This window comes from Bactrocera tryoni, unplaced genomic scaffold, assembly GCF_016617805.1.
Source record: "Bactrocera tryoni isolate S06 unplaced genomic scaffold, CSIRO_BtryS06_freeze2 scaffold_25, whole genome shotgun sequence".
In the NCBI taxonomy this organism is placed as follows: domain Eukaryota; kingdom Metazoa; phylum Arthropoda; class Insecta; order Diptera; family Tephritidae; genus Bactrocera; species Bactrocera tryoni.
The window spans coordinates 30,317,576-30,341,594 of record NW_024395977.1 but is presented as its reverse complement, the minus strand read 5'-3'; the positions used below and the strand labels follow the sequence as shown (position 1 = coordinate 30,341,594).

Sequence of the window (24,019 nt, the reverse complement as noted above, 5' to 3'; positions counted from 1 at the left end):
ATTAACCTAATGATCCTTTATATGCACCGTAGACAGCGGGGATATACATATGTATGAGAATGTACATATATTCTGAAATTGAATCATAACAGAATGTTCACATAATAAGTTTCAATTTCATAAGTTTATTCTCCAAAACCATGCGTACCAAATAAATGGAGGTTTCTTTACAATTTTTATTTTTCCACGGTCCTTAATTCTTATGAAAATACTGGAAAACTGTGGCGTCAAATATTGTGAGTTGCGTATGAATAAATGAGGTTATGTGTAGCCGGCAATTTAGAAAATTAGAAATTCTTACCTAATTGCAAATACCAGAGATGTTGAAAGGTCAAGAAAGCCATAGCTTAATATTGTGTTATCAAAATGCAAGAGATTTGGGAACTAAACCGAAAAAGTTCCTAATGTCTACTGCAATCAACAATATTGCTATTTCTGAGTTACGCAAACATGGCTTAAGGGGCTATACCAGTTTGACACCATCAAAAAAAATTTTTTTTTAATTGCTTTTTCGATAGCTTATATTTCCATAAATATCCTGTGAAATCGGGAAGGTCGTATCTGGAATAGTTTTTGGATGGCAGCGTTTTAAAGAGCGACCGCTCGGAGGTGCAAACATATATACGTGAAACTTTGAACGCGTTTTTCGGAGGTGCAAACATATATAAGTGAAACTTTGAACGCGTTTTTCTCGAAACGACATTTTTCAAAATTGCTGGCGTCATAACTCAACGAGAAATTGACCGATCGACTTCAAATTAAAAAAGAGTATTTTTTAATACATTTACTATACAATGACCTACGATCGTTTTGATTGGTTGAATTTGCCAAATTGTCATTAAAAAAACGATCATTTTTACGATTTTTTTTTCAAAATTACAAAAAATTTGTTAATTTTTGATATTTTTCAAAGATCGTAGGTCATTGTATAGAAAATATCTTTAAGTTTAATAAACTTTTCAAATTTTTTTGTTTCAGCTACTCATTCGGCCGGAATCACGCCAGCAGTTGGGGCACTTTTTTTTTTGGCACCTCCGAAGACAGCCCACAACTCCGTTATTTTTCAAAATTTTTCTAAAAAAAAGAATCATAAAGTATAGCTGATTATATACCTTATTACGTTCAAAGAACTTCGAAATATTCAATCGCGTACTTTCTCTTAAAAAAATTCACGAAAGTCGCCTAATTTTTCATGCGTCATGGACAGAGAAATAGCATACTTTGAGAATGTAATAAAACGATGTGTATTTTCGATATAAACAGAAAACAAATTTAATTTTCTTATTAGCATCACATAAAGTAAGAAATAAGTGAGCTATTTACAAAAAAGTAAAAAATGATTAAGTTTCCCATTGCGTGTTTAGGTCTGGACGCCGAAATAGCACAGTAGGCCGATTCTGCGGAAATCAAAAAAATTTATTAGAAATCTAATAAGTATTATAGCGTTTAAGCGTTAATATTTTGTTGTGTGCCCACAATTTTGCTCTTCACTGGGGGTGTTTTTTTACGTGGCGGGTCCCAAACCCAGCTCACAACCCTATGTAGGGAATGTTTCGCCTTCTCACTTTAGCTCGCCTTCGAACGGATGTTCTTAGGCTACCCAGAGGATACTTGGTCAAAGACCGGAAGTAGTGAGCTGCTTGAGCCATGTGTAAAAGAATCGTTTCTGGCCACTCCCAAGTGAATGGCGATCAGAGAACTTTCCTCACTTGCGTGAACTTCTACACATGACTCCATCCTCCATCGGGAGGAGAACCCGATTCGCCAATCGATGACGATGGAGCAGACGTTCCATTACCCGACCATGAAGAAGTTCGAATAGCAATTGCCCGCCTGAAGAACAACAAAGCGGCAGGGGCCGACGGATTGCCGCCGAGCTATTCAAACACGGCGGCGAAGAACTGATAAGGTGCATGCATCAGCTTCTTTGTAAAATATGGTCGGACGAAAGCATGCCCAACGATTGGAATTTAAGTGTGCTATGCCCAATCTATAAAAAAGGAGACCCCACAATCTGCGCCAACTACCGTGGGATTAGCCTCCTCAACATCGCATATAAGGTTCTATCGAGCGTATTGTGTGAAAGCTTAAAGCCCACCGTCAACAAACTGATTGGACCTTATCAGTGTGGCTTTAGACCTGGCAAATCAACAACCGACCAGATATTCACCATGCGCCAAATCTTGGAAAAGACCCGTGAAAGGAGAATCGACACACACCACCTCTTCGTCGATTTCAAAGCTGCTTTCGACAGCACGAAAAGGAGCTGCCTTTATACCGCGACGTCTGAATTTGGTATACCCGCAAAACTAATACGGCTGTGTAAACTGACGTTGAGTAACACCAAAAGCTCCGTCAGGATCAGGAAGGACCTCTCCGAGCCGTTCGATACCAAACGAGGTTTTAGACAAGGCGATTCCCTATCGTGCGACTTTTTCAACCTGCTTTTGTAGAAAATAGTTCGAGCCGCAGAACTAAATAGAGAAGGTACCATCTTCTATAAGAGTGTACAGCTGCTGGCGTATGCCGATGATATTGATATCATCGGCCTCAACACCCGCGCCGTTAGTTCTGCTTTCTCCAAGCTGGACAAGGAAGCACAGAAAATGGGTCTGGCAGTGAACGAGGGCAAGACGAAATATCTCCTGTCATCAAACAAACAGTCGTCGCACTCGCGACTTGGCACTCACGTCACTGTTGACAGTCATAACTTTGAAGTCGTAGATATTTCATTTGTATATAACATTCATATTTTCCCATTCTAATACAATATAAATTATAAATTTTAACAGGATTATTATTATTTTTTCAAACTTAGTTGTTGTTGTTTTTTTAACGGAATATCTAATCCCCGTTAGGATGGTAAGGGTCATTTGTGTTGTCGTCGACGTCATCTAACGGAAGGCCCAAGAAACGTGCTGTTTCGATAAGCGTCTCGCTTTGAGGTGTTCTCTAGGGGACATCAAAAGACATCCCGTCGTGGTCCGAAGTGCAGTGTTCTTACAGGTCTGAAGTTTCCTCATCTGCGTGCCACTCCATCCAGGCGACCATATACTCGTAGGTGCTGTGTAATTAAGGACCGGCCGGCCGATTGCCTTGTATGTTGCCAACAACGTTTCTTTGTCTTTCCCCCATGTGCTAGCGATAATCGCGGTCGTATGGGGAGAGAAGGAGCATAGACTGTCGAAAGTTACACTTAAAATCTTAGGATTATTGACAGTCGGAATTTTGACGCCGTCGACTGCAATATTAAGCTCAAGTCTATACTCCTTCGTCCAGTTTGTAAATATGGTCGCTGTGGATTTGGTGGGGGAAAGTGTTAGGTTCCGTGCAGTGAGGAAACGAGAAAGGTCGGAGAGGTAGCTGTTTACCTTCGAACACATTCCATCGATTTTATTGTCCGACGCCAATATCGTGCAGTCATCAGCGTACGAGGTTATGGAAACCCCTCTGGTGGTTGTGGGAGTCTCGAGATGTAGAAATTAAACAGTGGCGGGGAGGGGACACCACCCTGCGGAACCCCCTGTTTAATTCTTCTCAGTTTAGATGTTTCACCTCGAAATAGTACGGACTGACGAACGTTCAGATAGTTCATGGTCCACCTCTTTTGTCCTGGAGGGAGCGTAGTTTTTTTGATGTTCTGCAGTAGCGTTGTGTGGTTGACCGTGTCAAAAGCTACGAGGATCGTTCTTTCGCAGGGTGGTTTCTGGTTGAGGCCACGAACTATCTGAGCGTTTATGACGTTAAGTGCTGCGGTGGTGCTGTGCACTTTTTGGAATCCATGCTGGTAGCTGGCTAGGCTCAGGTGGTGAGTGAAGGTCGGGAGTAACAAGGCCTCAAGTGTCTTCACTACGGGGGGGAGGAGAGTTATCGGTCGATAAGATTCGCCTTTGTTGGCGGGTTTCTCAGGTTTCAGTAGTGGGACCACTCTTCCGACTTTCCACACATCGGGTATTTGAAGAGTGGTCAGCGACAGGTTGAGGACCTTGGTGAGGCATTTTACTCCCGTCGAGCCTAGGTGTTTTAGCATTAGCATGTTGATTCCATCAGGGCCAATGGATTTGGAGGATTTCGCCTTGTTGATGACACCCTGAACCTCCTCATCGGTGAAAGTAAGTGGCGCGCCTTCGTTTGGGATTTTGCGCAGCCGTCGGTTAATACATAGTTTAGCTTTGTCTACCGAAGGGTGCATTGTGAACTGCCGGCTAAAATAGCTCGCGCACTTCTTCCGGTCCGAAGAGGCATTACCATTGAATTGAACTTCAACTCGGTCGTCATGTCTCTTCGGGTTTGACAGTAGCCCAAAGCTTACTCACACCGGTGGAGAGGTTGCAGGACTTCAGGTGCTCTATCCATTTCGTCCGCTTATGATGGTTTACCATACGCCGAATCTCCAAATTGAGATCCCTTATTCGGGGATCCCCGGGATCGGCATGGCGTAAGGTGTCGCTTTCCTTAGCTAAAACGGCTGCTTCGGCTGGGAAATTGGGGCGGATTTCCTCTATTCTTCCAGCCGGGATGAAGCGAGCGGTAGCTGCTGCGATCACCTTGCAGAATTGACGCTCGCCAACGCATACGTCCATAGGAATGGGTAGGGCGATGAAGGTGATCTCAGTAAATTCTGTGAAGCCGACACAATTAGATTTGTTAAAGTTAATGAAGGTGCGGTTGTCCACAGAAACAAAATCAGGAGGCTTCTCGATCGAGATAATTATGGGCAGATGATCTGATGCGAGAGTTAGCATAGGTCGCCAGGTTATGCTATTTATCAGACCACCGCTAGCAATGGTAATATCCGGCGAGCTATTCCAGGTGCCCATAACTCTGGTGGAGGCTTCGTCATTCATTGTGCAGAATGTTGAATCGTCAATCTGTTCCGCCAGATCAATCCCCCTGCGGTCATTTGACAGGCAGGAATGCCAAAGATCGTGGTGCGCGTTAAAGTCGCCTAGTACCAAACGGTTTTCACCACGAAGTAGCGCACCTATATTCGGGTGATATCCTGTAGGGCAACATGTAACTGGGGGGATGTATATATTAAATATTTCGAGCTCGACATCGCCTCACCGGATAGCTATACCCTGACATTCTAGGGTAGTATCCCTGAGGTCGATGTCTTCATCGATTAGACGATACTGCACGGTGTTGCGCAATATGAAGGCTAGGCCACCACCATTATCTCGCTCCCGATTTTTACCTATGACTTTAAAACCGGCACAACTCAGAAGATCTGAGCGGCTGGTTTAGCTTGGTTTCTTGGACCTCAGCTATCGATACACGTTCCCGATTTATAAGTGCAACTATCTCCTCGATCTTGCTCTGGAGTCCGTTGCAGTTAAATTAAAGTAGCTGGGTTTGTCGCGGGTGTCCGTGGGTGATCCTGGGGGTGAGAGAGTGACGTGTGGGTGGTAGTTGTTGCAGCTTCAGAACCCGCAGGGGCGGTTGTCGCGCTGGGGTGTTGGTAGGCGACGCCACTGTTGTGAGTTGCGGGGGCAGACTCCTGCAACATGGGGCAACGTACGATTCACTCCATTCACGTGTCCACTCACGCCGGGAAGTGACACCAGCCAGTACAGGAATTGCACTTGACTGATGTAACGTTCCGACGTATGACGGTCTGACACACGGAACAGACCGTGCGAGGGACCAAGAGCTGGTTGGTTCTCGCACGAGGATTGGAGTGGGATGAAGGTGGGGCGGTACAAGTCAGAGGGGGAGCTATGATGCCGGATTGAGTTCCTGGGGTGCGTGGAGGTCTCCTGTTGGCCACTCGGTTTGAGTGGCAGCGCGGCGCGCGAACTATGTGCAGATTGCGCAGCCGTAGAGGCTTGTGTCGCAGTATTGCGCAGGCAACATGGGGCCACGTAACGCGGGGTCCACTCCCTATGAGTCTTAAGGCCAGAACAGGTCTTAAGATGGCTCCATCCATTTCATGTATTACACCTGACCGAGGTGGAGTTTGGATGGAGCCGTTTTGCGCATACGCAGCAGAAAAATTCCTCCGGGCCCGGGTTGGACTCGATGCCAGCACGAGTCAGGAGGATACGGAGCAACCCTGCTGCAATCCAAACAGGGTTAGATCGCCGAAAAAACAGCCCTTGGTCGGATAAAATCCGAGCCAATTCCGGTGCGTAGAACCGGCTGTCGTGGGAATTGATTCTGTATTCAAACGTAGTTGTTGGGTGATGTACTTTTCTATGCGTTGATTGCGAGTATTATTTGATTCGCCAGTTCGCTTGAGAAAACAGAAAATACAGTCACCTATGAGGGGCAATATAAGCCAATTCGCGATGCAAAAGAAATTTTTAAAATTATGCTACGAAGTATAAGCTATTGCAGAAAACTACACCTCTGGACTTTTGTTCAAACGAATTAATTGATATCGTTCTAAATTTATTTATAACTACGGGTATTGCAAAACACTTCCTGTGTCCGTAGCTAGTGGATAGCGCAGTTTCTCTAATTGAAACTGATCAAAACCTACCTGCCCTCTACAATATGTCAAGAAAGACAGACAGGCTTGGCAACATTATCAATTGAAAATGAAGTGACATAAATTCTTAACAAGAAAATAAAATGTTTTTTGCTGTTCATTGGAGGTGTTTTTTACGTGGCGGGTCCCAAACCCACCGCACAACCCTGTAAAGGGGATGTTTCCTCACTTTAGCTTGCCTTTGAACGGATGTATCGTGGCTACCCAGAGGATACTAGATCAAAGACCGGAAGTCGTGAACTGCTTCAGCCATATGTAAAAGAATCGTTTCTGGCCACTCCCAAGTGAATGGCGATCAGAAAACTTTCCTCACTCGCGTGAACTTCTACACATGTTTCCATGACTGTAGAACCCCCAGAGGTGATGTAGTAACCGATGTCCAGAGCATTCTGGCCCTTCTGAATGACAGTGAAAGTATAACGCCAGGAGAAGCCGAACCCGATTCGAATATCAATTACCCATCTAAAGAACAACAAAGCGGCGGGGGCCGATGGATTGCCGGCCGATATGGAGTATAAGGTCGGACGAAAGCTTGCCCAACGATTGGAATTTAAGTGTGCTCTGCCAAATCCACAAAAAGGGAGACACTCTGCGCCAACTACGGTGGGATAACCCTCCTGAACATCGCATATAAGGTTCTATCGAGTGTATTGTGTGAGAGATTAAAGTCCACCGTCAACAAACTGATTGGAACCTATCAGTGTGGCTTTTGACTTGGCAAATCAACAACTGACCAGATATTCACCATGCCCAAATCCTGTAAAAGACCCGTGAAAAGAGACCGATTTCCATGCTGCTTTGACAGCACGAAAAGGAGCAGCTTTTATGCCGCGATGTCTGAGTTTGGTATCCCCGCAAAACTAATACGGCTGTATAAACTGACGTTGAGCAATACCAAAAGCTCCGTCAGGATTGGGAAGGACCTCTCCAAGCCGTTCGATAATTTTTCTATTTACTAATAACACTTCAGGAACACTAAACACAAAAGATAATCTGATATTCAATATAAAAAAACAATAAAACCCAATTGATTTAAAGCTTTTTACATCACGAATCCCTTACATTGGTGTCCGAAACTAGAAGACTGTTAAGGGGGTATTCCACTCTAGAAGCATTAATTTAAGGTAATTTTTAAAGTGTCGTAAAAAAAGGCAATTAATATTTTTACTATCCATTTTTTTATGGTGTAAAAATTTTTTTTTGAAAAATGGCGACTGCCTGAAAATAAAAATCATTTTTTACGCTTTTTTTTTGAAATTCCTGAATTTTTTTTAAATATTAAAAACAAAAATTTTGACACGATGCTGGTAGGAACGATAAAGGATTATATAAAGAAGGTTCACACAAAATTTCAAGTAAATCGGTTGTATAGAACTTGAGATAATGCCGGTACCGTGTGGAAAAAAGTAGTTTCGAGAAAAACGCGTTTAAAAAATTCGATACGGCCGAACCGGGCTAGGTACTGCGTCACTAAAGTAACTGTAGCTCTTAAAATAATTTTAATTTTTAAATCCTTTGGAGGATATGTTCTTAAGGGTCTAAACTTAAATATATGAAAAAAAAAATGAATTTTTCAAAATTCTAGAGTAGAATACCCCCTTAATATCAATAATTGTGCTTTAAACTTTTTCAAACAATTTGCCCACCTCAGAGTATTCGACTTAATGGCGTTGAGGTAAGCACCCCGGCTTATTCCTAATATTATTACATCCAAGTATGTTGGCTGGGTCACTTAGGCCTTGTTCGCTCTCTCTTTCGGATTATTGCCATTAGTTGCGCTTTGGTGTTAGGGAATACATTTTAATCTTATCTTCAAAGTAGATAACAATTTAGAAGATTCGGATTATGTCTCCAATAAATTAACAATGTTGTTACCTAGTACATAAAAAATTACTGATAAAATTATATTATGCGCAATATATCATGCAAAGGTTGATGTATGATGTAAAAAATACATAGTTGTATTTTAAATTGACTTTTCGGATTTTAATGAAACTATTCTGTATTGGCGTTTGTGTAAAAACGTTTTGAATTATCAAAGTAGAGAATTATATAAATGAGATGGTTATTTGTTATTTAGAAAATGGAAAATATAAACAAATTTGAAATGAGTATAAAAAAACTAAATCATGTATTTAAAAACAATTTGAACCGATAAAAAGTGAGGAATTTATTGTTTACGAACAATTTTAAAGCTAAACGGGTGATGCCAAAATTGTATAATTATTTCAATATCATACAAAATTACCCTGTCATTTAAATTAACCAATATTGTTCTAGAAAATAGTGTTATTCTATGACGAAAGTAAGTTTTATTGTATTCGATATAAACGGGCGCAATTTGGTGTGGAGGAAACCTTGTGCAAAGCGCAAGAAAAAAAGCGTCACAGCAAACGTGCAGCATTGGGAAGATGAACTACTTATAATAAACAAAATACAAATTCGAACTTTTTTGGAATGAAAATAATTTTTTTAAGTTTTCCACGATGTTTGTAACACCCAAAATGACTTTTGAGAGACTATAAAGTGTGTACATATATATATACAATAAAGTATGTATATATAAATTGTCTGTCTATATACTCCTCCTCCTACTTCAAGAATTTGATTCAAAAATCAAAAAAGTTCTTTAGCTCACCTTCCAACAACCACTTCACATTCTCATGGATAATGCACACGCATACAGTATACATACGTGCCGCTGCTACCGTATAGCGTACTGCGCAGTATAACGACAACTTTGCATTATTTTTGCTGTTCATGGGATCAGAGTCCCATATTTTCGAAAATATTCTTATGTAAAATTGAACGAGGAATCGAATGGAAAAGTCAATTTTGAAAAGAATTTGGTGGAAAATCACAAAAAACTGGTTTAAAAAAATCAGAAAGGTGAGATTTTTTTATATAAAATTGTATAACTTCAAAATTTTTTGCACTCAATTTTCAGATCGTTAAAAAATAAAAAAAATAGTTATTTTTTTGTTTGATCGGAATTTGAATTGCGCGCCAAAAACCAGTGGAGCAACTTTGACCACTAAAATTCTTCTTCTGGTCTATATTATGATATTTTATAGTTTGGTCAAAATCGGAGAACCACGGATACAAAAAAAGTGCCATACAAACTGATCGATCAAAGTCAAGTTCTTATATGAAAACTTATTTATTTGACAAGGTAAATGAAATTTGACATAAATTACACTTGGGAGTGGCCACAAACGATTCTTTTACATATGGCTCAAGCAGCTCACGACTTCCGGTGTTTGACCAAGTATCCTCTGGGTAGCCTAAGAACATCCGTTTGAAGGCGAGCTAAAGTGAAAAGCGAAATATCCCCTACATAGGGTTGTGCGCTAGGATGTGCGACCCGCCACGTAAAAAACACCCCCAATGAAAGGAAGCAACAAGCCTCGGATGAGTGACCCCCTTTTGATGACGACCATGGCAAACGAAATAAGGACTACGAATTGAGGGCATGCACCTGGAATGTCCGGTCTCTTAATTGGGAAGGTGCCGCTGTCCAGCTGGTTGATGTCCTTGTTAGAGTGAAGGCTAACATCACCGCCGTCCAAGAAATGCGATGGACGGGACAAGGACTGAGACGAGTAGGTCCTTGTGGCATTTACTACAGTGCCCATATAAAGGAGTGCAAATTTGGTGTGGGATTCGTGGTGGGAGAGAGACTCCGTCGCCGAGTACTATCATTCACACCGGTGAATGAAAGTTTAGCCACAATCCGCATCAAAGCGAGATTCTTCAACATATCGCTGATTTGCTCCCACACCCCGACGGAAGAGAAGGACGATGTGACCAAAGATGCCTTCTATGAGCGCTTGGAGCACACCAAAATCGTGCTTGGCGACTTTAACGCCAGGGTGGGCAAAGAAAGTATCTATGGCACGACGGTCGGTAAATTCAGCCTCCACGAGGAAACATCCCCAAATGGGTTGAGGCTGATTGACTTCGCCGGGGCCCGAAATATGGTTATCTGTAGTACTCGATTCCAGCGAAGGAAGATTCATCAAGCCACCTGGCTGTCTCCGGATCGAAAAGCCACCAACCAGATCGAACCCGCCTCTGTGCAGCAAAAAACGCACGTCAACAAACACAAGAAAGGTTCGACGTCGAGAAGCTGCACTCACAACGGATAGCCGAACGTTTTTCTACTCGACTTGCACTCCTGCTCTCTGAGATCACTCGTCCACAACTCGGTATAAGGGAACTGTCGGACGGCATTTCAAGCTCCTTACGTACAGCTGCAACCGACACCAAAGGTTTTCGGAAAGTACAAAAGAACAGCTGGCACGACGAGGAGTGCCTTGTTGCAACGGACAGAAAACAGACAGCCTACCTCGCAACGTTACGACCGACAAAAACACGTGCGGGATGGGATAGATACCGTGAGTTGAAGAGGGAACAAAGACGCATTTGCGGAAAGAAAAAGAAAGAGGCCGAAATGCGTCAGTATAAAGAGCTTGATAAGCTGGCCGACAGGGGCAATGCTCGAAAATTCTACGAAACGATGCGGCGGCTAACTGAAGGTTTCAAGACCGGAGCATATTCTTGTAGAAACCCCAAAGGTGATCTAGTCACCGATGCCCAGAGCATACTTAAATTATGGAGGGAACACTTCTCCAGCCTGCTGAATGGCAGTGAATGCACAACGCCAGGAGAAGGCGAACCCGATTCCCCAATCGACGACGATAGAGCCGACGTTCCATTGCTCGACCATGAAGAAGTTCGAAAGGCAATTACCCTTCTGAAGAATAACAAAGCAGCGGGGGCCGATGGATTATCGGCCGAGCTATTCGAACACGGTGGCGAAGAACTGAAAAGGAGCATGCATCAGCTTCTTTGCAAAATATGGTCGGACGAAAGCATGCCCAGCGATTGGAATTTAAGTGTGCTCTGCCCAATCCACAAAAAGGGGGACCCCACAATCTGCTCCAACTACCATGGGATAAGCCTCCTTAACATCGCGTATAAGGTTCTATCGAGTGTATTGTGTGAAAGATTAAAGCCCACCGTCAATAAACTGATTGGACCTTATCAGTGTGGCTTTAGACCTGGAAAATTAACAACCGGCCAGATATTCACCATGCGCCAAATCTTAGAAAAGACCCGTAAAACGAGAATCGACACACACCACCTCTTCTTCGATTTTAAAGCTGCTTTCGACAGCACGAAAAGGAGCTGCCTCAATGCCGCGATGTCTGAATTTGGTATCCCCGCAAAACTTATACGGCTGTGTAAACTGACGTTGAGCAACACCGAAAGCTCCGTCAGGATCGGGAAGGACCTCTCCGAGCCGTTCGATACCAAACGAGGTTTCAGACAAGGCGACTCCCTATCGTGCGACTTCTTCAATCTGCTGCTGCAGAAAATAATTCGAGGTGCAGAAGTTAATCGAGCAGGTACCATCTTCTATAAGAGTGTACAGCTGCTGGCGTATGCCGATGATATTGATATCGTCGGCCTCAACACCCGCGCCGTTAGTTCTGCTTTCTCCAGACTGGACAAGGAAGCAAAGCAAATGGGTCTGGCAGTGAACGAGGGCAAGACGAAATATCTCCTGTCATCAAACAAACAGTCGTCGCGCTCGCGACTTGGCACTCACGTCACTGTTGACAGTCATAACTTTGAAGTTGTATATAATTTCGTCTATCTTGGAACCAGCGTAAACACCACCAACAATGTCAGCCTAGAAATCCAACGCAGAATAACTCTTGCCAACAGGTGTTACTTCGGACTGAGTAGGCAATTGAGAAGCAAAGTCCTCTCTCGACAAACAAAAAACAAACTCTATAAGTCACTCATAATTCCCGTCCTGCTATATGGTGCAGAGTCTTGGACGATGTCAACAAAGGATGAGTCGACGTTGCGAGTTTTCGAGAGAAAAGTTCTGCGAAAGATTTATGGTCCTTTGCGCGTTAGCCACGGCGAATACCGCATTCGATGGAACGATGAGCTGTACGAGATATACGACGACATCGACATAGTTCAGCGAATTAAAAGACAGCGGCTACGCTGGCTAGGTCATGTTGTCCGGATGGACGAAAACACTCCAGCTCTGAAAGTATTCGACGCAGTACCTGCCGGGGGAAGCAGAGGAAGAGGAAGACCTCCACTCCGTTGGAAGGACCAAGTGGAGAAGGACCTGGCTTCGCTTGGAATATCCAATTGGCGCCACGTAGCGAGAAGAAGAAACGACTGGCGCGCTGCTGTTAACTCGGCTATACTCGCTCGCTGAACTATGGCAATGTCGTCATATATCTCATACAGCTCATCGTTCCATCGAATGCGATATTCGCCGTGACCAACGCGCAAAGGTCCGTATATCTTCCGCAAAACTTTTCTCTCGAAAACTCGCAACGTCAACCCATCATTTGTTGTCATCGTCCAAGCCTCTGCACCATAAAGCAGGACGGGAATTATGAGTGACTTATAGAGTTTGGTTTTTGTTCGTCGAGAGAGGACTTTACTTCTCAATTGCCTACTCAGTCCGAAGTAGCACCTGTTGGAAAATAGTTATCGGTGGACTTTAATCTTTCACACAATTCGCTCGATAGGACGTTATACGCGATGTTGAGGAGGCTTATCCCACGGTAGTTGGCGCAGATTGTGGGGTCTCCCTTTTTGTGGATTGGGCAGAGCACTCTTAAATTCCAATCGTTGGGCAAGCTTTCGTCCGACCATATTTTGCAAAGAAGCTGATGTTTGAATAGCTCGGCCGACAATCTATTGGCCCCCGCTGCATTGTTCTTCAGACGGGTAATTGCAATTTGAACTTTTTCATGGTCGAGCAATGGACCGTCTGCTCTATCGTCGACGATTGGGGAATCGGGCTCGGCTTCTCCTGGCGTTGTGCGTTCACTGCCATTCAGCAGGCTGGAGAAGTGTGACCTCCACAATTTAAGTATGCTCTGCGCATCGGTCACTAGATCACCTTTGGAGGGTTGTAGAAGAGTATGCTCCGGTCTTGAAACCTTCAGTTTGCCGTCGCATCGTTTCGTAGAATTTTCGAGCATTACCCCTGTCGACCAAATTATCAAGCTCTTTATACTCACGCATTTCGGCCTCTTTCTTTTTCTTTCTGCAAATGCGTCTCGCTTCCCTCTTCAACTCTCGGTATCTATCCTATCCCGCACGTGTTGTGATCGATCGTAGCGTTGCGATTTGTATGTCATTGTAAGCGATGGCTTGCCGAAGTGCTGGATAATTAACATTGCGTTTAAGTAATTTTGATACATATTTTTTGGGAACCCAGTGAAAGATGAAGACAAAATCACTTAACGATTTAAGCTAACATCTCCTATTTGATTCGTTTGCAAAAAATCAATATTATTGTTATACACATCTGCCATCAAATTCACTAATAAAATGTAGTCAACATCCTTCTATTCTCGCATACATATCAACAATGTACTGCCAAAATATTTTTTGAGTTTTTGCAATATGCTAAATTGAGCCCTTATTGCAAATCTGAAACTGGTAATTCTATTTTAAATGTGTCTACCATTAGCAGTATGTTGCACGTTATGCGATATATTAAAGTGCCAACCAAAATCTCAATTTGCGGTTAGTAAAAGATATGCTCCATCAAAAGCAGAATCTAATACTGATGCATTCTTAATTACACTATTTGTTTTTGAAAAAGATATCATATTTCTCTCTGGTTAGTTTCTATAATCGTAAATATAACGTCAACATTGTGTTGATAGTTGAAGATGGACTTTTCCATTACGTCAACACGTAGTGAAGAAATTTGTTTAGCTAAACAAGATCTACAAACCAAGTTCATAGAACCAATATGCACATTTGAGCTTCGCAAAGGAATTGAATTCTTATCAACAATATCATTAAGTTCAATTAAATTTAAATTTGCAGTTTCTGTAAATACTGTTAATGTAATCTCCCTGTAAGCGATTTACGACGACTACACTTCTAAAAAAAACTTAGTTAATTGAATAAATGACTGATTAGCAATAAATATCGCCTACCGAAAATACAAGTCATGTTTACAATTTATAGGAAAAAAATAAACTCACCAATAATAAAGGAAGTAATGAGATATCGTCAAAACACACGAAGAAATTACTTTCGAAGTGCTGTTGATATCGATTCCACTAACTAATTAACCTTGTAAAAAATTTAACCAAGCAATGCACTTGAAATTTACCTAAAAAACTCACCAAAATAAAATGAGCGTTTTCAATTTGATTTTCGTTAAAAGTTGCAAGAAACCAACAGCATGCAAAAAAAAGTGAAAACTGGAAAAAATTCAATCATATTTTGTTGCTGTTGTTGATATTGTCGATTCAACCAAATACATAAAATTGACCTTGGAAAACAATTTTTCAAGAAATTAACTATCACACAATGCACTTGAAATTAATCTAAAAATTACTAATTCAACAAAATAAAGTATAAAGTATACAAATTGTAATTATGTAATTGGAACAGAATTCAGAAATATTCCAATAACCACCGAGCTTGTAGTTTTTATAGTCGCCAAATTTGCACCAACACATGCTTACGTGTGTTCCCGTTGACCTACATTTGAAAAAATAACGTCTTCTCCTTTCCAACGGAACCCAAAAAGAAAACACAAACTTTTTTGTTAGCGTAATTATATATACATAGATGTGTCATGTTAATAGTATGTAGTATTGGATAAAATAGATAAAATCGATTGAGGATGATTTAGTATAATATTCGCTTGTAATACATTCAAGATTTTTTCAAACAATGAAATTTAACCCTTTCGCTACATTTTTGAATATTGTCAACACCTGAAGGTATTTAACCGGCTGTGATCCTCGCAAGTTGCAAGAGTATAAAATGTTCGTCAACGTCCTAAATTGTTAATATTTTCTCTAGTGTGTTGTATGAGTTTTTTGGACGACCGGATCGAGGTTCACAGTTGTGAAATCTATTGATTTGAAAGGCTTAACGAATTGTCGAGTCTATTATTTTGAATTTGGGTAGAGTTCTGTCTATACGTTTTCTAATTTTCTCCTCAAAATAAGCATTCTTTCAACATTAAATTCTCTTACATTTATGTATTAACCCATTGCATTCGTGACCTTTTTCGCGCGGCGCACCAGCAAAAGGAAGCGTTTCGTAGCGTATTTGGTAAATTTCTTACCTCTAACTTGATTACACACATAAAGGAACACATAAAACTTTTATATTTTAATCTGAAATGTATCTTTACATATTTAAAGGGTCAGTAGTGTAATCTTAAACATTTTTTTTTTTCATTTTCTGTTCCCTTATACCCTAAGAATTAATATAGAAACCCACTTTACCATTGGAAGGTTTCGTAAAAGGCCCAAAGATAATACCGCTGGACGTTCAGAGCGCTCGGAGTGCACACCTCAAACAGTAAACGCGTTTTCTCAAAACACACTTTTCTAAACTGGCGGACATGATTACGGTCGAACTACTCAACCGATTTGGTTAATTTTTTTTTTAATGTTCACAAGCGCCTAGCTATCGTCCCTACTAGATTCATAATTTTTTATGATTTAGTGACAATGTTATCAACAATCAATAATTTTTTATGACTCTAGTAGGGACGATAAACATTCACGTATAATTTAAGAATAAATTGGGTTTTTGTGTTTCAGATGATCCAAACATGAGAAATCGTGTCCGCTAGTGAAAAAACGCATCTCATTCCCCAGCCATTTCTCCGTCAGATGTCATCAAAAAATTCCGAAAAAAATTTGTTTATACACTCCACGATATACCTCATGATATGTGAAAAAAAATTCTATTGTAGAATACAAATTTCTATGAAAAAAATGTCAAAAAAAAACCCCTTACCCTACTGATTCCTTAAGATTTAAGATTTTTCAAACGTTTCCCTTCGTAATTTTGCATTGTGTGGTATTTGAGATAACAACTGCCGAGATGCATGCCCGGCTTGACGGGACAAGTGTCACAATAATAAGTTGTTTGGTGTCTTCTGCCGGGCTTATTTCTTCGGGAGCAGACTTTGCAATCTTTTCTAACTCCTGTTAGAATGCTATGCAGTTTTCCATTTAGACGGATATTATCGGATTCGGCGGTTGAAGTCGAGGGAAATCTGCAGTCAATTACTTGACTAATGTCTTGAAATATCGTAAGTGATAAGCGGCCGTTCTCTGTTCTTTAGTGGTTTTATATAAAATATATGAATATACCTCATGGTGAGTGAGAGTCACCTCTCGAGTGCAAAGGCTTAAATTTTGACAACAACAACAAAAAAATAGGCTTAATGAAAATGAAGCGTTACACGGTAGAACAACGTGTCATCATTATTGAACAATATTTCAAAAATAATGAAAGCTTAGTAGCCATAGTTAGAAAATTTCAAATACGGTGAGAATAGTTTTTAATTTCGTCATCTGTGAAGAGATTTTGAAATGGCGGCAAAAATCTTCCGTTAATTTTGGTATTAAAATTAGTTTTCCGTATTGAATAAATGTTGACCCAATTTATTGGGGAATACAAATCACTATCTTGAAGATTCAATTTGCACTTACACTCGCTCTAGTCTTTAAAAAGGAAAAGATGTCTTTTAGAATTTAAAATGTACAATTTATTTGAAATGATCTTTTGTCTACAGAACAATAGTTTATTTAGTTTATCGGGTCGAACTTTGTTGGATCGCTGTAAATCGGCGCGGGTGGAACGATGTCGATCGAAGCGAGTGCGGCACCGTGTCGAAAAAAGGAGAATCCCAAAAATGGATGTTGATGTGCGAAATATAAAAAACGAATGTGTCCGCTTTCCCTTTTGACCATCCTTTTTGATAAGTTTGTTTGTGCATAGGCTTGGTGAGTTGTGTTGTCGTGTTCTCAGCTGTGGTGAACTATGCTGTCTTATTAGGATGGCCCAGTTTTTCCCGGGTAGAGTGGGTGGATGCTTAACTCATTTAAACATCCTGGGCCCCTAGGCGAATATTTTGCCTAGTATTACGCTTTTGTGCTGTTGCATGTACTCGTATTTCGGCGTACTGCTGGTAGAGTAGCCGAGGGCGCAGAACACATGCTATAAATGTTGGTTTTAAACATAGTATTTGGTATGGTATGTACCATATTTGCTTTTGTATGCATACAGTAATAAAATATATTTTTAAGGATTTATGAGTTTGTAACTACTAGTTATTATATTTGCCGTTTATCGGCAATAGTTTGCATTTCTTTATTATTGTGAAATATAGCGCAGCCACGTCTGACTCAGAAATGGCCAGGGTGCGTGCATCTTAGCTTTGAGGTTTGAGCTGTAAAATAATAGGGGTCTCGCGGGAGAGTGGCCGTGAATGGACAACGGCTTCGATTCGGGAAGTAGAGAATTCTTCATAATTAACGCCCCTATTGCGATTTTCAACCCGACTTGGTCGAATTGAAGTTAAGGCAACTCAACTTCAGATCAACCAAACTCTTTTTCGGTATTGCGAACTTCAACTAAGTTCAGTCGAAGTATGATTGGCGTTGCCAACCTAAGAAAGGGAAATTTGACAGATAGTGAAACAGCTAAAATTTTGTAAACAATTGAATTCAGTTGTCGCTCGCGACAATTTATATTACAATGACGAAAATACTGGGGGCAAAATTAATGTGCTACGTATGCGAAAAAGCCTTCGTGATCACTCAAATCCATTGGAGCTTCCAAATCCAAAGTAAGCCATAGTTTTTTCACAATTGAATTGCTTTTTAATAATGTTTGTTGCAGATTCATAAGTTATTTTCGATTAAATAAAGAAGCATTTTGTTTTTTACTGAATGAGATGAAGGAACATTTCCACAAACGTGTGCGAGGAACGGCCATACCTCCTATATTAAAATTATACGCAACTCTGCGTTTTGCACGGTGGTTATCAAAAATGCAGTGGAAATGGATTTTAACATTGGGTTGGCGCAAGCTACGATATCTTTAGTAATTAAAGAAGTTCTAAATATAATTGGTGTAATATTTGTACCCAATGGATTAAAATTCAAATGACTTTCAGGCAAAAAAACCGCTTCCAAAAAGTTTCATTTATTCAAAAGAAGTGCTTTCCGGGAGTAGTTGGATTTGCATCGACGGAACTCATGTTCGCATAATTTCACTAAGAAGAGAAGTGCAACATCTTTATCTTAACAGAAAGGGCTACTACAGTTTAAACGTGATGATTGTATGTATAAAATCTGAATTATATTAGAAACAAAATGGTATAATTTCTTAAAATTTTTTAGCTTTGTGTTTATAAAATGTCTATTCGGTATGTGGATGCTAGGCATGCAGGCGCAAATCATGACTCTTTTGTTTTCAATGTTAGCGATTTGAAAGTGCATTTACAGAAAAACATACAGAATAACACTTGGATCTTGGGTAAGTCTTTATCGTATTTATTGCTAAATAATTAGAGTAATGTAATTTCTTAGGCGACGCTGGCTATCCTCTGCACAAATTTTTAATGACGCCTTATCGCTTGGCGGAAGCTTCTTCACCCCAAGCACGCTACAATACAGCACACTCAAAGGCCCGGAATATTGTAGAGCGGACAATTGGTGTACTCAAGAGTACATTTCGATTTCTTTTATCTGTACGAGGTTTATTACACTCCCGAAAAGGCTACGCAAATTGTGAATGCTTGTTGCGCATTGCACAATATTTGCCAACACTTTCAAGTGGAATCTCCGGAAGAAATACCATCTACTTCACATACTACAATGACCAATGATATTTTGGACATAGAAAGAAAGAAGAGGATACGGCTCGAATAATTCGCAATAATTCATTCAAATATTCATTTATTATTTCTAATGTGCTATTTATTCAGGCATATATTTAAATTTTATTTAAATAAATTCATTAAATAACAATATCACTTCATTTTTAAGGTAAACTTAAACTATGGTACAAAAATATAAAATATCACTTCATTCCAGAATTATTAAAAATAAAATAAAAAAAATATTACTTTGTGTCTTAAATAACCAAAAAAAATTAAAATCTTTGCGAAGATTTTAATTTACCAATTTTGAGGCGCTGCACCTCAATTTGAATTTATTGTTTCCAAATGGTGGCTTTCCTCTTCCTACTTCTGGAAGCTTCTCCATTAACTCCACCAATTTTTCGAATTGGTTTTTTGTTGCAACTTTATTTCTTCTAAAAATTTATAAAAAAATATTAATTAAAATTAATTTAACATTAATTAAAATAGTTATTTTACCCGTCCTCCATTTTTCTTTAATATTTTTTTGTATTTCACTGCACGAATGTTGAACTTCAACTGCTATTAAGCAGTTGAAGTTTATTTATATACTAGTCAACCCCACTTGTACAGAGTTGAAAACCGCAATACCAAAAAAAGTTGAAGTTAGATCATACTTCAACCGCAATTTTTTTTGACGGATTGAGTTGAAGTTGGCAATACCGAATTTTTAAACTTCGACTGAAATGCAGTTGGGTTGAAAACCGCAATAGGGGCATAAGTTGATGCCTTTGTATAGCTGATTCCCGTTACCCACCCATATGAGGAGCGCTTAGATAGATGCGATAAGAACGACCTTTGCCTTTTGTAAGTGTAGGTGCGTCACTGTATCGCATTGGGAGTATGATGATCCTTTAACTTCCTTTTTATATTTTATTTATTTTTGAAAATTTAAGCCTCTATGGGGCAATATTGTATAAAATGTGTCAATTTTTCGACTTTTCGAGACAATTTTGTTATATTTTATATTTAAGTGCGAATGCACTAATTTTCGTTTAGTAGCGCGCCACATAACTTATGATTTTTTAAGCAGGATTTTTGTATCATTATTAGCGAAAGCCATCCTGCGGGGTCGAAAGGTTACGAACATTGCTTTTTCTACCTTTATGTGGGGTATTGGAAAATTGTGGCTCTATTGGTTGTCGTACGACGTACCGGCCATTATTTGATCGAGTAGTTGTGGCTTTAGAGAAGTCTTCACAATACTGACCTTCTGGCGTTTTATTTGTTATAGGGGGAAGTTTCCTTAACATTCGAAATTTCCTTAATTGTGAATTAAGGTATCTGTTTGTATTATACTCAACTTTAGTTGGCATGGTGGTAACTAGTTCTGTAACTAGTCCACTTTGTATTTCGCTGTGCAGCGTTTGAACTTTTTGTGCCTTTGAGCAACATGGTGTCTCTTGGCAAATTTTACTGTTTTGGATTTCGGGATTTGCTTTTGCAATTAAACCCGTGTTTTTTTTTTGTATGCGCCCTTTTTTGGTGTGATAGGGGATATGTGCTATAATGAAGCATTGTATGGTGTCTTTTATGACAATATAAGCATTTAAATTTTCTTTTGCAGTTTGTAAATGTATGCGCATGTGACAGACAATTTGTGCAAAGTCTTTTTGACCTGACAAAATTATTTCGTTCGTTAACTTTTAAGCTTTTAAACCTCTCGCAAGATTTAAGTTTATGCCCTCTTTTACATAGTTCGCATGAAGTTTGTATTCTTTGTTCGGATGTGAACGCTTGTGTTTTGTAAAAGATTCTATTTGATTTGTTTTTGCTTCTAGCTTGGGGTCTATTTAAGCTTCCATTTTGGTCGTGTGTGTTGTTAGTTTTGATTCTTTTTTCTTCTAACCTTTCCGCAATTTCATATTGGGTGGTGAGAAAATCTTTCATTTGTTGCCACGTTGGGCACTTTGTCCGTAATAAGAGCGATTGCTCCCATAGAAGTAACGACTTTTCTGGTAATGTGGCGGTGCAAATGTTTACCAGAATGGGGTCCCAGCTGTTTGTGGGAATATTTTGTGTCGACAGAATCGAAAAACAATTAGAAACAGTGGATTGTAGTGTTACAAATTCTTCACTTGTTTCTTTCTTGATTTTAGGCAAGTTTAATAGTGTCGTTACTTGCTTATCGACCAGTATTCTTTCGTTTTCATATCTAGCTTTTAGAGCTTCCCAAGCCAAATTGAAATTATAGTCATTAAGAGCGAACTGTTTTACAATGACGCCTGCTTGACCTTTTGTCTTGTATCGGAGATGATACAGTTTTTGTGCTTTTGATAGTTCTGGATGGTTAATGTAAACGGCTGTGAACATGTCCTGGAAGGACGGCCATTCTTCATAACCTCCATAGAATGTTTCTGTGTCACAAGCGGGCACCTCGAGCTGGATGCCGAAACTTGCCTCTTGATATTGTTGCACTTGTGGCAGCTCTACTCTACTGTGGAGAGTAGGTGAAATTGCTTTTATTAGCTTCAGTTGATCGGAGATCATAGCTTTTGTTTCTTCGTATTGGTCCAAGCATTTTTCGTATATTGCGGTAGCAGATACTTTAAAATTTTGTGGTAGATCTGAATCGTCAGATTCTACAATGGCGTCATAAGCCGTTTGGAAGCGAGTCCAAAAATTTGTAAGCTTTGGCCTTTTACTTCTAATAACGATTCAGAGTTTTCGTGAATCGGTGAAGCGGCAAATCTAGTGCAGTATCGTAATAAACTGTCACTTTGTGAAATATATTTAACAACCTGTTTTGAGCGTGTAGCTCCTGTAGGTGTATTTTGATTTTGTTCGTTATTAACCATTTTTGTTATATTATAAAAATATTTATATTTGTCAAAATAAATTTAATTTTTCTTAGTGTAAACTACTTTGTAGTATCTAACCGAAGCGATACAGTGTAATAATTTGTATACTCTTTTAAATAAATAAGAGTTTGTATGTCGGTACAAACGTATATTTTATTAATATCGTTTTGTATTATTTTTTTTTTGCACTGGTATTATTTTTATTTATATTTTATTTTGAATGGTTAATTATTATTCAACCGCGTTTTTTATATATTAAAATATTTGATGTCCGAATATTTTGTATTTAGGTACACCCTAATACTCGGACTTATGTTTTTTGCGATTGAGAGCTCGTTGAAGAGATCAATGCGCTTTTTACATTAGTATTTGTTTGTATGTGTTTATAATTATGTTTTTGATCTTAAGCAATTGAGAGCTCGTTGAAGAGATCAATTCGCTTTTTGTATGCAATCCTGCTTGTTTTTGTTTGCCAAGAACAAGAGGTATTGCCGGATAGATGCTAATGTGGACTTTGAAGATTTATATGTTTTAATATCTGTATGTATGTTTGTATATACAGTATTCACAAATTATGTAGATTTTGTTTAACTGCTATTAAATTCTATTTTTAACAAAAAAGATGAAATTAGGGAAATTTTGTTCCACTTTACCGCCTTGTAAGTGAATTTTAAACGGCTTTTTTTTTTTTAACTAACTTTAAGACTACGTAATTTTTTTGTACTAATACCCAGTGTAGGGTATATTGGCGGCACCGGGTGATTGTTTGCGTCTATATGTATGTTCGCACTGCGAAGAGAGTGCGAAGGCGAAATAAAGAATATGCAGGTATTCTACCGCATGCACTTTGAATATATTTTTGTATGTAAATATATATATGTAAATATTATCGCATTAGAAAATTTGAATATATGTATGTTTTTTTTTTGTTTTGTTTATATGTTATAACTTAACGTTTGTGCCTTTGCTTATTTGGTTTATGTAATCCCGCTTATTGTTAAGTTAATACTTGAACTTTTTTGTGCTGTGGAAATATTTTGTGTGTTTTAACACAACTGTAAGCATTATCGGCATCAATAATTTGTTATACTTATATATTACCAAACTATAAACCGAACTAAAACAGTTTGGTGAGGGTTTTTTCTTTTTTATTTTTCTACCAACGGAATTTTCGTTAGAAACACAAATTAAATTTTGTGCTTTTGAAACATACATATAAGCAAATATATAAATCCGGATCCGGCTCGAAGGACCACATGTAAAGTTTGCTGACAAACATAAAAAGCACGGCACTCACCTTTGCTGCGATAGCGTTCCGAAGAAAAGTACAAACTGGTCGGTTGTCAATATGTGCGAACACGAATCGAATAAGAAAGAGGCTCTGGCGCCGTCCGCCAGTCCCTTTTGTTACTTGTGTTTGGTGTCCTCGGGTGTGGTGTGAAAGGTGTGGTGTAGATAATGATGAGATGAGAGTGTGATGAAATGATGTGTGGATGATGTAGATGGTGTAGTCGTGTTGAGTGTGGTGTGTATGAGTGGGGTGTAGTTTTATTATACTAAGAGGGGGGTCAGGTGCTCATTTAGCCATCCCGGCCCCCCTAAACGGCTGTTTAGCCTAAAAGGCGCTGCAGTTGTTGCAGCGTAGCCACAACGCTGCTCAGCCCAGTAGACCGACGAGGTGGTGGCCCAGGCTGTCGATGCCGCAAAGAGGTTCCGCGTCGATGGGATGCGCCACGAGTTGCGGATTGGGAGCGGGGTATGCGTCCGCGCGGGATGGGTAGCCGATTCACCTCGCGTGCCGCGCTGCGATGTAGCAGCGTGTGATGCGGCCTGTGGCATATTTGGCACAGCCCGCGTGACTCACACGCTGCGGTCACATGTGTATGTGACAGGCAGTTATGGCAATGCCCGTGGGCCTGGGCAACTTGCTGCCGTTGCACGGGTCGCATACCCCGAAATATGCCACAATGGTGCAGCCGG

At 39.9% G+C, this 24,019-nt stretch overlaps 2 protein-coding genes across 4 annotated transcripts in view; both read left to right on the top strand.

Annotated features, from left to right (window-relative positions):
- The window catches only part of LOC120780499 (calcium/calmodulin-dependent protein kinase kinase 2), a 284,681-nt gene that overhangs the window by 13,609 nt on the left and 247,053 nt on the right, over nt 1–24,019 (top strand). The window lies entirely within an intron of this gene.
- LOC120780502 (putative nuclease HARBI1) lies at nt 18,565–19,215 on the top strand. The gene is made up of 3 exons (XM_040112777.1): nt 18,565–18,656; nt 18,718–18,853; nt 18,907–19,215. The coding sequence occupies exons 1-3, from the start codon at nt 18,651–18,653 to the stop codon at nt 19,203–19,205; spliced, it is 441 nt and encodes a 146-aa protein (XP_039968711.1). The 5' UTR covers nt 18,565–18,650; the 3' UTR covers nt 19,206–19,215.

What these genes read in the sequence shown, in the direction of transcription:
- LOC120780502 (XM_040112777.1), top strand. An exon ending in GAATAACACTTGGATCTTGG is followed by an intron (nt 18,854 to 18,906) that starts GTAAGTCTTTAT and finishes GTAATTTCTTAG; the next exon opens with GCGACGCTGGCTATCCTCTG.